The sequence below is a fragment of the Lynx rufus genome, unplaced genomic scaffold (assembly GCF_022079265.1).
Source record: "Lynx rufus isolate CCGP_SWC_20201006 ecotype Redwood Valley unplaced genomic scaffold, mLynRuf1.p SCAF_5, whole genome shotgun sequence".
Lineage (NCBI taxonomy): Eukaryota > Metazoa > Chordata > Mammalia > Carnivora > Felidae > Lynx > Lynx rufus.
In genome coordinates, this window is record NW_025814867.1 from 112,428,376 (window position 1) to 112,443,264 (window position 14,889).

The following is a 14,889-nucleotide window of genomic DNA, read 5'->3' on the forward strand; positions in this document are numbered from 1 at the left end:
ATGTTTTTTTTAATCACCTATTCATTTTGTGAGAGTTAGTTAGGTTGAAAATAGAGCTAGAATACGTAAATCCACTCAACTAGGCACGGTCTGCCACGTGTGGCAAACCAATCAGGAAGGATGCCAATGTCAAATTGTCTACCCTCCACTCATCCCTTAGGCTCTCTTTCATACTGTATATGGCAAATGACTGGTAGATAATCACAAGGGCAAGTGTCAACGTGAATATTTAATTTTGTATTTTATTTTAAATTAAAACTACATAGAAAGAGAATGAATATATTCTAGTATTTTCTACCTGCATCTCCATGGATTTTCTGGTTTCCCTTCTGGAAAGTATTTGCTGAAGTGCTTTAGATAATTTCTCATCACCAGGGTTACTCACAACATTCTGTGGAAATCCCACCACTCTAATTAAATCATTTGCACATAATTTTGTAGGCGTAGTCTGTCATCCTCCATCTGAAAAGCAAAGATATCTGCATGTTTTGCCTAGTCTGCCCTATTCCCAGCTCTGGTTTATGTAGAATGTGGACCTACTTTTTTTTTAAATTGAGGTAAAAGTGGTATATAGCATTATGTAAGTTTCAGGTGTACATCGTTATAATCTGTATACACCCCAAAGTGATCACTACCATTACCATCCATCACCATACAGTTGAGTCCCAACACCTGTTCCACCCACTTCCTAACCCCCTGCCCCTCTGATAACTACCAATCTGTTCTCCATAAGTTTTGTTTGTTTTGTATTTTAGATTCCATATGTAAGTGAATATATGGTATTATTCTTTCTCCATCTGACTTATTTCATTTAGCATAATACCCTGTAGGTCCATCCACATTGCTGAAAATGGCAAATTTTCCTTTTTTTTTTTTTGTGGCTGAGTAGTGTGTATACACACACACAGACACACACACACACACGTTTATATGTCTTTAATCAAATATAGATAGATCACATGTTCTTTATCTATTCATGAATGGACACTCATTTTGTTTCCATATTTCCATATCTTGGCTGTTACAAACAATGCTGTGATGAACATAGGGGTGCATGTGTCTTTTTGAGTTAGTGTTTTCACATTCTTCAACTAAATTCCCAAAAGTGGAATACTGAAAAGTGGGTAGCTATGGTAGTTTTTTAATTTCTTGAGGAACCTCCATATTGTTTTCCATAGTGGATTGCACCAATTTACATTCCCACCAACAGTGTATAAGGGTTCCCTTTTCTCCACATCCTTGCCAACACTTGTTATTGCTTGTCTGTTTGGTAACAGTCATTCTAACAGGTATGAGGTGATATCTCATTGTGGTTTTGATTTCATTTCCCTGATACTTAGTGATATTGAACATCTTTTCAATGTGCCCGTTAGGTATCTGTATGTCTTCTTTTCATTTGTTTGTTTATTCATTTGGAGATAGAAAGCATGAGCAGGGGAGGGGCTGAGAGAAAGGGAGAGAGAGAATCCCAAGCAGGCTCTGCACTGGCAGCATGGAGCCCAACATGGGGCTTGAACTCACAAACCGTGAGATCATGACCTGAACCAAACCAAGAACCGGACACTTAACCAACTGAACCACCAGGCACCCCTACATCTATATGTCTTCTTTAGAAAAATGACTATTCAGATCTTCTGCCTATTTTTTTTTTTTTAGAGTATTTGGGGATTTTTTTTGTGGGGAAGGACTTTTTATTGTTGACTTGTATGAGTTGTTTTATACAGTTTGGATATTAATCCCTTATTGGATATACAATTTGCAAATATCTTCTCCCATTCGGTAGATTGCTTTTTCATTTTGTTGATAGTTTCCTTCACTGTACAGAAACTTTTTAGTTTGATGTAGCTCTATTTGTTTATTTTTGCTTTTGTTTCCCTTGCCTGTGGAGTCAGATCCAAAAAATATTGCCAAGACCAATGTCAAGCAGTTTATTTACCACCTATGTTTTCTGCTAGGAATCTTATGGCTTCAAGTCTTGCATTCAAATCTTTAATCCATTTTTGAGTTAATTTTTGTGTATGGTGTAAAATAGTGGTCTAGTTTCATTCTTTTGCATGTGGTTCTCCAGTTTTCCTAACACCATTTAATGAAGAGACGGTCCTTTCCCCATTGTATATTCTTGCCTCCTTTGTCATAAACTAATCGTCCTTATACGTGTGGGTTTATTTCTGGGTTGTCTATTTTATTCCATTGATCTATGCGTCTGTTTTTATGCCAACACCATACTATTTTTTATTACTATGGCTTGGTAGTATACTTTGAAACCTGAGATTGTGATACCTCCAGGTTTATTCTTATTACTCAAGACTGCTGTAGCTATTCAGTCTTTTGTGGTTCCATACAAATGTTAGAATTATTTTTTCTAGTTCTGCAAAAAATACCACTGAAATTTTAATAGGCATTGCATCGAAACTGTAGATTTTGGGGGGGTAGTATGGACATTTTAACAATGTTAATTCTTCCAATTCGTGAGCACAGAATATCTTTCCATTTATTTGTGCCTTCTTCGATTTCTTCTATCAGTGTCTTATAGTCTTCAGTGTACAGGTCTTTCAACTCCTCAGTTAAATTTATTTCTAGTTATTTTATTTTTTGATAGCAATTGTAAATGAGATTGTTTTCCTCTTTAAAATTTTTTTTAATATTTATTTATTTTTGAGAGAGAAAGACAGAGACAAAGTGCGAGCAGGGGAAGGGCAGAGAGAGAGAGGGAGACACAGAATCAAAAGCCGGTTCCAGGCTCTGAGCTGTCAGGACAGAGCCTGACAAGAGGCTGGAACCCACAAACAGCGAGATCATGAAGTTGGACGCTTAACCAACTGAGCCACCCAGGTGCCCCTTGAGATTGTTTTCCTTTTAATTTCTCTTTCTGATAGTTTATTATTAGTGTATAGAAATGCAGATTTCTGTAGATTGATTTTATATTCTGCAATTTTACTTGAATTCACTGATCAGTTCTAATAGCTTTTTGATAGTCTTCAGAGTTTTCCAGAGATAGCCTCTTGTCATCTGCAAATAGAGACAGTTTTACTCTCCCTTTCCAATTTGGATGCTTTTTTTTTCCTCACCCAATTGCTGTGGCTAGGATTTCAACTATAGGCACATCTTGTTTTTATTGTGTTTCACTTTATTGCATCTTGCAGATATTCTGTTTTATACAAATTGAATGTTTGTGGCAACCCTATGTTTAACAGGTCTATGAGAGCCATTTTTTCCATCAGTATTTGCTCACTTCATGTCTCTGTGTAACATTTTGGTAATTCTCACAGTATTTCAAACTTTTCATTATTAATATTACATTTGCTATGGTGATCTGTGATCAGTGATTATGGCTCACTGAAAACTCAGATGATGGCTAGCATTTTTAGCAATAAAGTATTTTTTTAAATTTATTTATTTATTTTGAGAGAGATAGAGATAGTGTGAGCGGGGGAGAGTCAGAGAAAGTGGGGGAGAGAAAGAATCCCAAGCAAGTTCCATGTTACCAGCTGTGGAGCCTGAAGTAGGAATCGAACTCATGAACCATGAGATCATGACCTGAGCCAAAGTCGGACACTTAACCAAGTGAGCCAAGGTACCCCTACATCATTTTTTAATTTGGGTATTTTGTTGTTTTATTAGACATAATGCTATTGCACACTTAATAGATTATGGTGTAAATGTAAATTTCATATGCACTGGGAAACCAAAAAATTTATTTGAATCACTTTTTTGTGGTATTGATTTTATTGTGGTGGTCTGGAACCAAATCTGCAATATCTCTGAGGTATGCCTGTGCTATGTTGAATAAAAATGGAGACAGTGGGCATCCTGTGTTGTTCCTGATCTTACAGGAAAAGCTTTCAACTTTTCACTGTTGAGTATGATGTTTGGTATGGGTTTGTCATATATTGCCTTTATCGTATATTTTAATTAATTTTTTTTTAATTTTTTTTTAACGTTTATTTATTTTTGAGACAGAGAGAGACAGAGCATGAACGGGGGAGGGTCAGAGAGAGAGGGAGACGCAGAATCTGAAACAGGGTCCAGGATCTGAGCTGTCAGCACAGAGCCTGACATGGGGCTTGAACTCACGGACCACGAGATCATGACCTGAGCCAAAGTCGGCCACTTAACCGACTGAGCCACCCAGGCGCCCCATTAATTTTTTAATGTTTATTTATTTTGAGAGAGAGACAGAGTGCAAGTGGTGGTGGTGGGGGGGGACAGAGAGAGAGGGAGACACAGAATCCAAATCAGGCTCCAGGCTCTGAGCTGTCAGCACAGAGCCTGAGGCAGGGCTTGAACCCATGAACCATGAGATCATGACCTGAGCTGAAGTTGGACGCTTAACCAACTGAGCCACCCAGATGGCCCTAGCCTTTATCGGACTGAGGTATGTTCCCTTTATACCCATCTTGTTGAGAGTTTTTATCATAAATGGATGTTGAATTTTGCCAAATGCTTTTTCTGCATCTATTGAAATGATCATATGATGCTTCATTTAGTTAATGTGTTATCTCATTGATTGATTTGCATATGCAGACCCATCCTTGTATCCTTGGAGTAAATTCCAGTTGATTAGGCTGTATGATCCCTTTAATGTATTATTGATTTTGATTAGCTAATATTTTCTTGGGAGTTGTTGCATTTATGTTCATTAGGGATATTAACCTGATACTTCCTTTTTTGTGTTGTGTCATTGTCTGGTTTTGGTGTCAGGGTAATGGAGGCTTCATAAAAGGACTCTAAAAGCATCTCCTCTTCAATTTTTTGTTCGTCCTACTTCTTAGTCTCAGATAGGTAAATAAGTGGATAGGTATTTATATGAAGAAATGTATCCTTTAGCTGGAACATCTCAATTAATTTGATTTTTGTTTGCCTTGCCCTCAGGCTTTAAGATGGGGACATTTATATTTACTCCATAGGACTGTTAGGAGAATTAAATGAGTTAATTATAAGATGTTTTGAACAGTGTCTGGCACATAGTAGGCAGAGTACATGCGAGTTACTTTATTCTTTTAATTTTGACTGAGTTTATTTGGTTCTTGTCCAGATAATACTTTTTGTCTTTCTCCCACACTTATTACTTTGTCTGATTCTTGAGAGCAAGAGCGTCTTTGTGTGGCAAAAGAATTGGCCAGAGATATATGGAAGAGTTGATTCTATAGACATGGTAAATAACATCCTGGGTTTGTATTAGAAGGCCAAGAAGAAAGATGATGCATGAATCATATTAAAGTCCTTTTACGAATGCAAATGTTTTTTATCAATTGCTTTAAAGGTAAAAGACGAAGATGAAAAGTCTGAAAGATGTATATTTTTCCCCACAGAGTTTTGATCCCAGGAACAGTTCCAAAGGGGGATTTGCATGTTTTTATATATAATTTTTGGTATTTGGTAGAGTATCTGCTTTTTTGGTGAAAGGGAGTAGAAGGGAGCTTGGGGATTCTTACTTATTTCATCCATTTTTGATGGATTCTTTTATTGAATACAAATAAGCATGGGAGAATTTACCTATATAAAATGTTTTTATTTTATAATCATCATGATAGGCACAAAGTGGCAGTAAAGCAGATTATAAGAGGGTCAGAAGGAGAGGTTAATTTTAACATGGACTCTTAAGAGGATTTTTTCTGTTTTTGGAAGAGATTTTGGGCAAATCCTCAGAGGATTAATAGAACTTTGTCTGATGTGCCCCTAAAAGTGTCATCAAGTATATCTGTCAGTCTATTTTTATATAGAAAAATAAAAATTAATATTTTTATATAATTAACTTTAACTCAGACTTATTTGTTACTCCACAGAATGTGTAGAAGATGCTAGAAGAGGGAAGGGCTACATGAAAGAAAACTTTAGTCCATTTTCATTTCATTTTTTCTTGACAACTACTGTTCAGTAATTGGAACCACATGTTACACAATTGATTACTTGATTAAATTGTGAACTTCTATTGTTCCCTTATTGTGACTTAAGATTATATCCCCACCTAGATTGGAAGTTCTTTGTTTTTTTTTTTTTTTTTTTTTTTTATATGAAGTTTATTGACAAATTGGTTTCCATACAACACCCAGTGCTCATCCCAAAAGGTGCCCTCCTCAATACCCATCACCCACCCGCCCCTCCCTCCCACCCCCCATCAACCCTCAGTTTGTTCTCAGTTTTTAAGAGTCTCTTATGCTTTGGCTCTCTCCCACTCTAACGTCCTTAACTAGACCCACAAACATATGGCCAACTCATCTTTGACAAAGCAGGAAAGAACATCCAATGGAAAAAAGACAGCCTCTTTAACAAATGGTGCTGGGAGAACTGGACAGCAACATGCAGAAGGTTGAAACTAGACCACTTTCTCACACCATTTACAAAAATAAACTCAAAATGGAAGTTCTTTGAAAGTCATAATGTTTTAATACTTCAGTGCATTTGGTGATTGAAAAACTTAAAAAAAAATCTGTGTTCTCTTGGGCTGATGGGTTAAAGAGAGAGGAAAGGGAACTAATATTTCTATCATTCTATGCCTTACACTCCATAAACATCCTCTCTCATAATTCTTAACATCCCTCTGAAGTAGATTCATCACCTTCATTTTAGTGATGAACAATTTGAGTGATGTTTGAAAAGTTAGCCAAATGGTCCTATGTTACTGTGCTTCGAATGAAAACCAGATCTGTATTTATCCGGTCTATTCTTTTTCTTTTTATAAACTTGTAAAATTTACTTATGAATCTTATATAATACATAATTATAAAATGTACTCATAATATATTCCAATAAGATTTATTTTTCATATATAAAAGTATATAGTGTATGATTATATATGATATATATATACAATGTTACATGATACATATTATATATAATTATATAATATAATCTTAATATATACATATAGTATATCCCAATAAGATTTATTTTTCACACCTTTGTTTACTCACCATTTTTCTCTGGTCTCAAATAAAACCCAGACTTGTAGCACTGGATTATTAATAAGGTACCAGTGGGAATTTTAGTAATCTAGAATGGAGAAAAGGTAGGGACAGCATTTTTTTCTTGGTTAGTCACTAAGATTAAACTGAAACAAATTTATGAATTCCCTTCTCTTTCCAGAGGCTTGTATCAGGGTGGGGCAAAGAACCACAATGAAGCCTACTCTCACAAATTATCTTGGTCTGGCCAGACAGACTGGGAACTTTCTGGTTTATTGGCCCTAGAGCAGCCCTGATAACTGGGGCAGAGGGTGAAGCAGGGAGGCTCTGAGTGTTCCCTGCTCTCTAAAGGACTGATTTCCCATCTGCCATACCGTCAACATGTTTTAGTAAGTGTTTGGCCTCACAGGGAAAGCTGCCAGCATCGTTTCCTATCTGGCTCTGCTGTGTCAAGTCCAGAGGAAACCTGTTTCAGTCACTGTTCTCCTGGAACCACCTACATCATTAGGCAGGAAGGGCAGAGGGAGCGGGGAAGTAAGATGTGAAGACGTGTCATTGAAAAGAGGTGGTGTTTGGGAAAACACTTTGGGGCGTGTCCTGGTTACGAAAACAAAGAAGGCTAGGCCCAAAACGCCTGGAACTGGGAGGGAGTTTGTTGTAATCAAGAGCCCAGTCTCCGGAGGAGGATGGGAGGAGGGTATGTCCTCAGAGAAGGTAACCCTCAGTGACAGCAGTTGAGTTTGGCTTAGTCTCTGCTAGTCCTTTCAGCTGGCCAGAAACATTTGCTCTGTGCTCTTTTTCAGTCTGCCCTAGCATTTATCCTATCACAGCAGAATTGACAGTAATTATAGCTCTGTCCATTTTTCCCTTCTCCTGCCCTATATATTCATTTTTTTTATTCCTTCTTTCCTTGCTTTACTCCCCCCTATTATTTTGTTTGTTTGTTTTTATTCATGTATTCAATTTAACTGCTGACACCTATAGATACTATATGGCTTTCTTAATATCTTCAGAACACAAAGACTAGTGGTCACTTGTTTGAGGATATGGACAAAAGCATATTTGTAGCAAATACCATGTGTGTAGTTTATATGGTTTATAGAATGTTCTTTTGGCTAATGGGATTATTTTGCCATATGGGAGTTAAATCAGGAGCTTCTTATTGCTGGTGCTTTGAGGAACTGAACTTAATCCAACCTTACCGAGGAATGTGACTAATTGTATATGCTGGTTACACTGTCAGGGGCAACTGTAGGAAGTACTGATAAAGAATCATGAAGAACAAAATGAGAATAAGCCTGCTCAAGAATTATGCAAAACAGGATGTCAGAGTTCACTTGATGGAACTACTGATGCAAACTGAATAACTACTGACGGTTTATGAAAAGTAGGACAACGAATTGTAACTTCAAGTCCATATTAACAGAGCCTAATATCCATTATAGCTTTGTAGCCACTTGCTGGCTGCCAGCATGAATTCAGGTTTTTGTTTGGTTTAGTTTGGTTTGTTTGGTTTTGCTCAATAGTAAACTTACCTAATTTATATTTATGAATTGGCCCATTCATTTGGACTTCAATTTCTTTTCTCTCCCGCCAACAATGTTGAATAAATATCATTGTGTTGGCTGGTTTGGGCCTGAGCTCAAGTTCCCTTTTCTGCAGTTTACCAGCAGGAATATCAGTAAGCTGCTGGTAAGCGGCGTCCTCATTTGCAAATTTGGAATGGTAATAGCTACATTGCAGGAATGTTGTAAAGATTAGAGGCACTTATGTAAAGCCTCCGGTATATAGTGGGTAATATCCAGTAAGTATTCTGTAAATGAAAGAAATACTGCTTATGACAAATTAAGTAAATAATGAATGTTTCTTTGCATGGAATATTATGTCATCATGTAAAATAAAATTTCCAAAGACTATATTACTGTGGGACAAATTCTTACGGTAAAATATAAAGTATAAAGGTGGGCCGCCAAACCTGACACATGGTATGATTTAAACAGTACAGATAAAAATTCTGCAAAGAAGAAATGTTTGGAAGGACATAGACCAACATGTAAAAGTGCGTGCATTGGCTGTGTCCCCCCTTTTCCATGTTGGCAAAGCATGGCTTTTATGAAATGGAAATAGCAGGCACTGCTTCGTTAGACCCTTTGCATGCACCTGTGGCAGGGACACCAGTTCTGGGCAGCGGAAAATATAAGAAAGGGTTTTCTGAGAAAGGGTCTTCCTCTCTAACAAAAAGCAACACATGGGAGCCCATTTGGGGGCCCCAAATATTGTCATATTTACACATGGTACCTGGCGTGGGAGTGCCATCTTGCAAGCGTGGCGGTTATCAAGTCAATATAGCAGGTAAGGCAGAGTCCTGCCACCTGATGAAATTGTGGAGTTGCTCTAGCAAATCTGGAAATATTTTCCTCCAGAGTTTTTGGTTGTAAAGTAACAAAACCCTATTTTTTAAGCGTCTTTCAGCAGTGTGTTCTGTTACTTGAAGATGAATATTCACTAACTGATTTGAAAATATAGCTATTTAAATTTTTAACTAAAATTTTTTTTTCTCAACTTTTTCACTTTTCCAGATTTCTAAATCTTTAAGTTAGGAAAAAGTATCTTAGGTAGCAAGTTATTGGATCTTCACATAGTAATGTATTGGTGTTATTTGACCTTAACTGAAGGATGGTTTCTAAGAGCTCTTGAATAACCAACCATTTCCTCTCTTTCCTTCACACCCTCCTGACTCCTCAAAATACTTTAAATGTCACCCCAGTAATTGCTACCATGCAGATCAAAAGAATGCATGAAAGTCTCTTTTGATTATTCCATTTTGACCAAATTGTTGGCTCTCGCATATATTATACAAAATATTACAAAATAATAAAGATGAATAGCATTCACCAACTTGGCATTTATGGATGGCTATTTTTTTTTTTTTATGAAAGCTCTACACCCAGTGTGGGGCTTCAACACATGAACCTGAGATCAAGAGTCACATGCTCTACCAACTGAGCCAGTCAGGCACCCCTATTTTGTTTCTTTTGTTCAGTATAATCACCTACCATTACTATGTCTCTTATCATTTATGGTACCAAGTAAAAGTAAACAATCATGATTTAACATGTGATTTTTTTTTTTTCTAGCAAAGTGTTATTAGAAACCTTAAAATATTTATTTTAAAGTTCCTATGACCTAATTCTTATCACGGGAGAATTCCCTGCCTTATTTTTTATATGCTACACAGTTATAGGATCTTTGCAAACATATTACCTAAGCCTTCATTTTATAGACCAGAAAACTAAAGCTCAGAGAAGTTAGGGGCTGTGGCAAAGATTGCACAGTTGACCGAGCAGGAACCTAATGACCCATACTCTGTGACTACCGACCGAGAACTCTTTTAGCCAAATATTACAAAAAGTAAAAACTTCACAGTAGCTACTTTTCCCATTTAGCTTTTTTTTTTTTTTTTTTTTTTTGTGAAACATTTTCTTATTAAATGAGGGATGACACAGATGCCAGGTATTATAGTCACAGTATTAAAATTCTGGGGCCAAACAGATTTATTTAATTTGGTGCTTTTAAAAAAAAAAGTGCTTTGTGATTTTTCTCTTTATACCTTAGTAAAATTTTATATATAATACATTTTCAAATATAGTGTCTTAAAGTTAATGATTTCATTTTTAGTTTAGAAAATATGGACATGGTATTAATGTTAGGGCTCAGCATTTCTCTTCATATTAAGTTGTTCTCAACCTTATTAAACCTCCTTGCTTTCACAGGTTGATAGGAAATAATGACAATATAGAGGACATCAAACAAGGGGAAGATATTTTGGCTTTTTATTTGATACTCCAGGAAGATCTGATGTCATATCCCTAAAAGGACAAATCAGACCAAAATGAGGCTCCAAGACGACTGGGCTTTTTGGACATAATCTTATCAACACACGATCTGGGGAAAAATTACTCACACCCTGAAAACCTTAGTTTTCTCATGTGTTAAATAGGGACAATCAAATACCAATTTCTGAAGACTGTTCTAATAATTAAATGAGACATTCCTTATAAAACACTTAGCAGAACACCTGGCAAATGTAAGTAACATTGATTGGTCTTTGAAAATGCCACTCTCCCATTAGTCACTTTCATTTTATCTTCTCCTTTTCTCTTTCCTCCAATTAATTTTACATCCTTTCCAACTTTTTCCTGTCCTTTCCATTTCTGCCATCTTTCCATTCTTCCACTCTTCCTTTCCTCAGAATCTTCTTCTCTAGATATTTTTTCATTCTTGTCTGTGCAGATTGTAACCTTAGCTAAGTAGTGGTGGCACTCACAGAGTTGCTGACTTTGTCTCTTCTATTCCTCTGCCTAATGGTTATCATAGATCTTTTTTTTCTGTTTCAATCATACTTCACTTTAAAAAAAAAAAAAGAGGCATACCTCCTTAGTAGATCTTTTGGTTCCTTGGTAGATCTGTATGTTCTCTTTAAGACCCCAAATATAGATATTTAAAATTTTCAGTTTGCGAAAAAGATGAATTTAATTTCCTATGTAGTAACAACAATAACTAACATTTATTTAGAGCAGACTATGTACCAAATTCTGTTCTGTGCATTTCATGTTTATTAACTGATTTAATTACCCAGAAGGGCCCAACACAAATATTGTACCTAGAAGAGCCCACCATCTGACAGTTTTTATTTTGTATTTCTTTAAACACTTAATTTTTTAATTTTAAATTTCTTTTATTCTTTTTTTTTTTTTTTTTGAGAGAGAGAGAGAGAGAGCATGAGTCTGAGCAGGAGAGGGACAGGGGGAGAGAGAGAGAGAGAGAGAGTGAGAGAGAGAGAGAGAGAGAAAGAGAGAGAGAATCCTAAGCAGGCTCCTTGCCCAGCGTGGAGTCCAAGGTGGGGCTGGATCTCACAAGTATGAGATTGTGACCTGAACCAAAATCCATAGTGAGATGCTTAACCGACTGAGCCACCCGGGAGCCCCTAACAGGTTTTTTAAATTAATTTTTTTAGAAAAAACTGTATGCCCACTATATAAAATTATGACAATATTAATAAGTGCATAGAAAGTAGATTGCTCCTATAATTCCACGATCCTGATATAATCAGTTACCATTTTAATATATATCTTCACACATGCATATATGTTTTGTAGACATACATATCATATAAATGAGATTCTGATAAAGTATTTTGTGACAAATATTTTGTGATAAAGTATGTCTTGATGTTGAGATAGGGACTATAGATTAGATTCTAGCAGGGAAGCACAGTGATGCATATTCCCTTTACTGATGAAAGGTCTTCTTCCCTTTGGAAAAGTCAACATTTCCCAGTCACCACACATATTCAAATTACAGTGGCAAGGATGACGTATGGTGGTGACAAATGACAGATTGGGAGGAAGTAAAGAAAGGTTACGACTCTACAATCTCTGTGGGAACTTATTGTTATCTTGGAGAAAGCTAGTGAAGCATCTCTGGATCTCCATGATCCTTATCAATCAGCATGCACCTATTACCATTCTCTAAAAGGTGATTTTTATAAGAGAGGCATCACAGATGTTCTGAGAAGATAGCAAGTGGAAGATAGGTCTCTTCTTTAGAACTCCTAATAGAGTTCCTTCCATTGATGCTTTGTGTTTCATATTACATAAAAATACAGAACTGATAGAGTAGTAAGCTTCCATAAGGAGGTTTCACTAAGAACTAGTATCTTTGGCCTAAAACTTCAGGGTTCACCTAGGTCAGCAATGTTGCAGAACAACATAGGGAGAGTCTGAAATTCTTACAATAGGCCACAAGGAGTTGAATCACAGACTAGGTTAGACCAGAGGTAGGTTTATAGCTGGAAAGAGGAAGGAGAGAGAATTCTTGAAGTAATCAGGATTAAACCAATTGTGAACCTTCCGCTTTGGGAATGATGTAACTGGCAAATTTTGTGCCCTTCTTTTATGGCCCCACCCATGATTAGTGCTTAAGTCAAGATGGGAATTTCCACTAGATGAGTGATACAGTCAGTGGATTAATCTGAGAAAATCAAGGGCAGTTTGACATTGAAAATATTGACTGAACTTGTCAGAGAAGTCAATTTATAAGCGAGAGGTGATTTATGTCTACAAGTGAGGACCTGACATCTTGGTGTCCCACTAATTTTACTGTAAGTCTAGTGTCAACTAATTTATTTAACTATATTTGGGGTAAACATTTTATATCACTATAATAAGATCTTGAAGAGATAGTGTTTTGTTTTGTTTTCTTTTCTTTTCCAGTAACATGGAGTAGCTGGTTACAGACCAAACCTTCCCTTGAGAATATGACATGCTGGACAATATATAAAGCCATCAATCTGAAGGCAATGGGGAATTCTGAAGCCACAAGGTAGGTCACGATTCCTGGGAGAAAGTGCATTGGACAACCTGAGGAACCTTCCCAAATCTTCTAGGGCCTAACTGTCTTCCAGGTCCTCAAACTTACTGTGGATCTAAGGTCACCACCACTTCATCCATAGACCCACAGACTGCCTCAGCCTCTGCCCAGGTGAGGCCAATCTCCAGCATGGAAACCTTTGTGCTTGATGTGGTCTGAGCTGCTGCAGCTATGGCAGGAGGCCCCACTGTACCCAGCAAGTATCTGATTTCTGTCACTAGTTCAGGAATTGGATGAAGCAACATGCTGCAGGCTATAGAATTTTGTTTCCACAGTAGGTCTGAAGAGGGCAGTTGAAAAACTTGGAAATGCAGAGAAGTTAATGCCTTGTGGGGTAAATTTTGACCAATGAAAGAAGTCATTCAGTGGAAGAAGCCCCTGAATAAATTCCTCTTCCTTTCTCCAACAGACTATTCCAAGACAGGCTGCATCCAAGCAGTGAGCTGCATCTCTTTGTGAAGCTGTGGTCATCTGCGATATTGCACTAGTTTGTATTTGCCCTTCCTTCTTTTCTGCCCAACTTTCTTTTCCCTTTACTTTGGTGTCTCAGAGTTATACCTCCCATTTTTTTCTAGGGAACTTAGGCTAAGACAGAATGAAAGTACGGAGAAGTGAGCCCAATTTAGCTCTGTAGACATTTGTCTATGTGTAAGCAGAAAGCAAGAGGCTGAGATGCTGAGCAGAGTTTCCAACAGTCTTACAGTGTTGGTAAGAAAAAAAGGGACTTAAGGACCAAGGAGGAGAGGCCCAGGCAAACACTCCAGTTCTAGCTTGTAACTCCAGAAGGGACAGACATTACCTCAAAAATAATGAAGCTGGAATTAAATCAACTAAATCTTTGATGGAATGAAAATTAATCTGTCTCTTATCCAACTGCCAAACAAAAATAAATTCTCTCTGGAAGATGGTATTGTCTAGAGTCTTAAAATATCTGTATAATTTATCACATGTATTGTCTTGTGTGGCTGCAAATAAACAATTACTATGTTTATCAGGAGATGAGACCATGTGACAGAAAAACAAGAGAAAACCATATTATAGAAACATACTCACTGGAAATCCAAGTATTGGATAAAATTTCAGCATAAAACAGGAAAATATTAAAATTCTTCAAATATAAATTCTATAGATTTATATAATCTATAAATTGATTGAACTAAAATCTATAAATTGATTGAAGCAGATTAGGTATAATTAAAAGAGAGCATTAGTAAATTGGAACACAGACTGGCAGAAAATATCTACTACAAAGCACAGAGAGAAAAGAAAATGGAAAATACACACACAAAAAAGAGGAAACATACAAGATCTATGGGAATGGTGAAATATTTAACATGTATGTAACTGAAATCTACCAAAAAGAAAAAAGAATAAACAGATGAGAAAATGAAGCAGACAGAAAATTTGAAAATCAAAATGACAGGACTTTACAAAATGTCAAGCCACAAATTCAGGAACTTATAAACACCATTTAAATTAAGTACAGATAAAACAAATATGGGTGTATCATAGTAAAAGTGTTCAAAAGAACACAGACAAAGGCAAAATATTA

At 36.6% G+C, this 14,889-nt stretch overlaps 1 protein-coding gene across 1 annotated transcript in view; it reads left to right on the forward strand.

The window, feature by feature from the left end:
- The window catches only part of LOC124527253 (uncharacterized), a 65,648-nt gene extending 51,235 nt beyond the window's left edge, over positions 1–14,413 (forward strand). The window contains 2 exon segments of the mRNA XM_047100453.1: positions 13,181–13,289; positions 13,747–14,413. Of these exon segments, the coding sequence (XP_046956409.1) occupies positions 13,181–13,289; positions 13,747–13,825 (188 nt within the window). The 3' untranslated portion in view covers positions 13,826–14,413.
- The last annotated feature ends 476 nt before the right edge of the window (positions 14,414–14,889 follow it).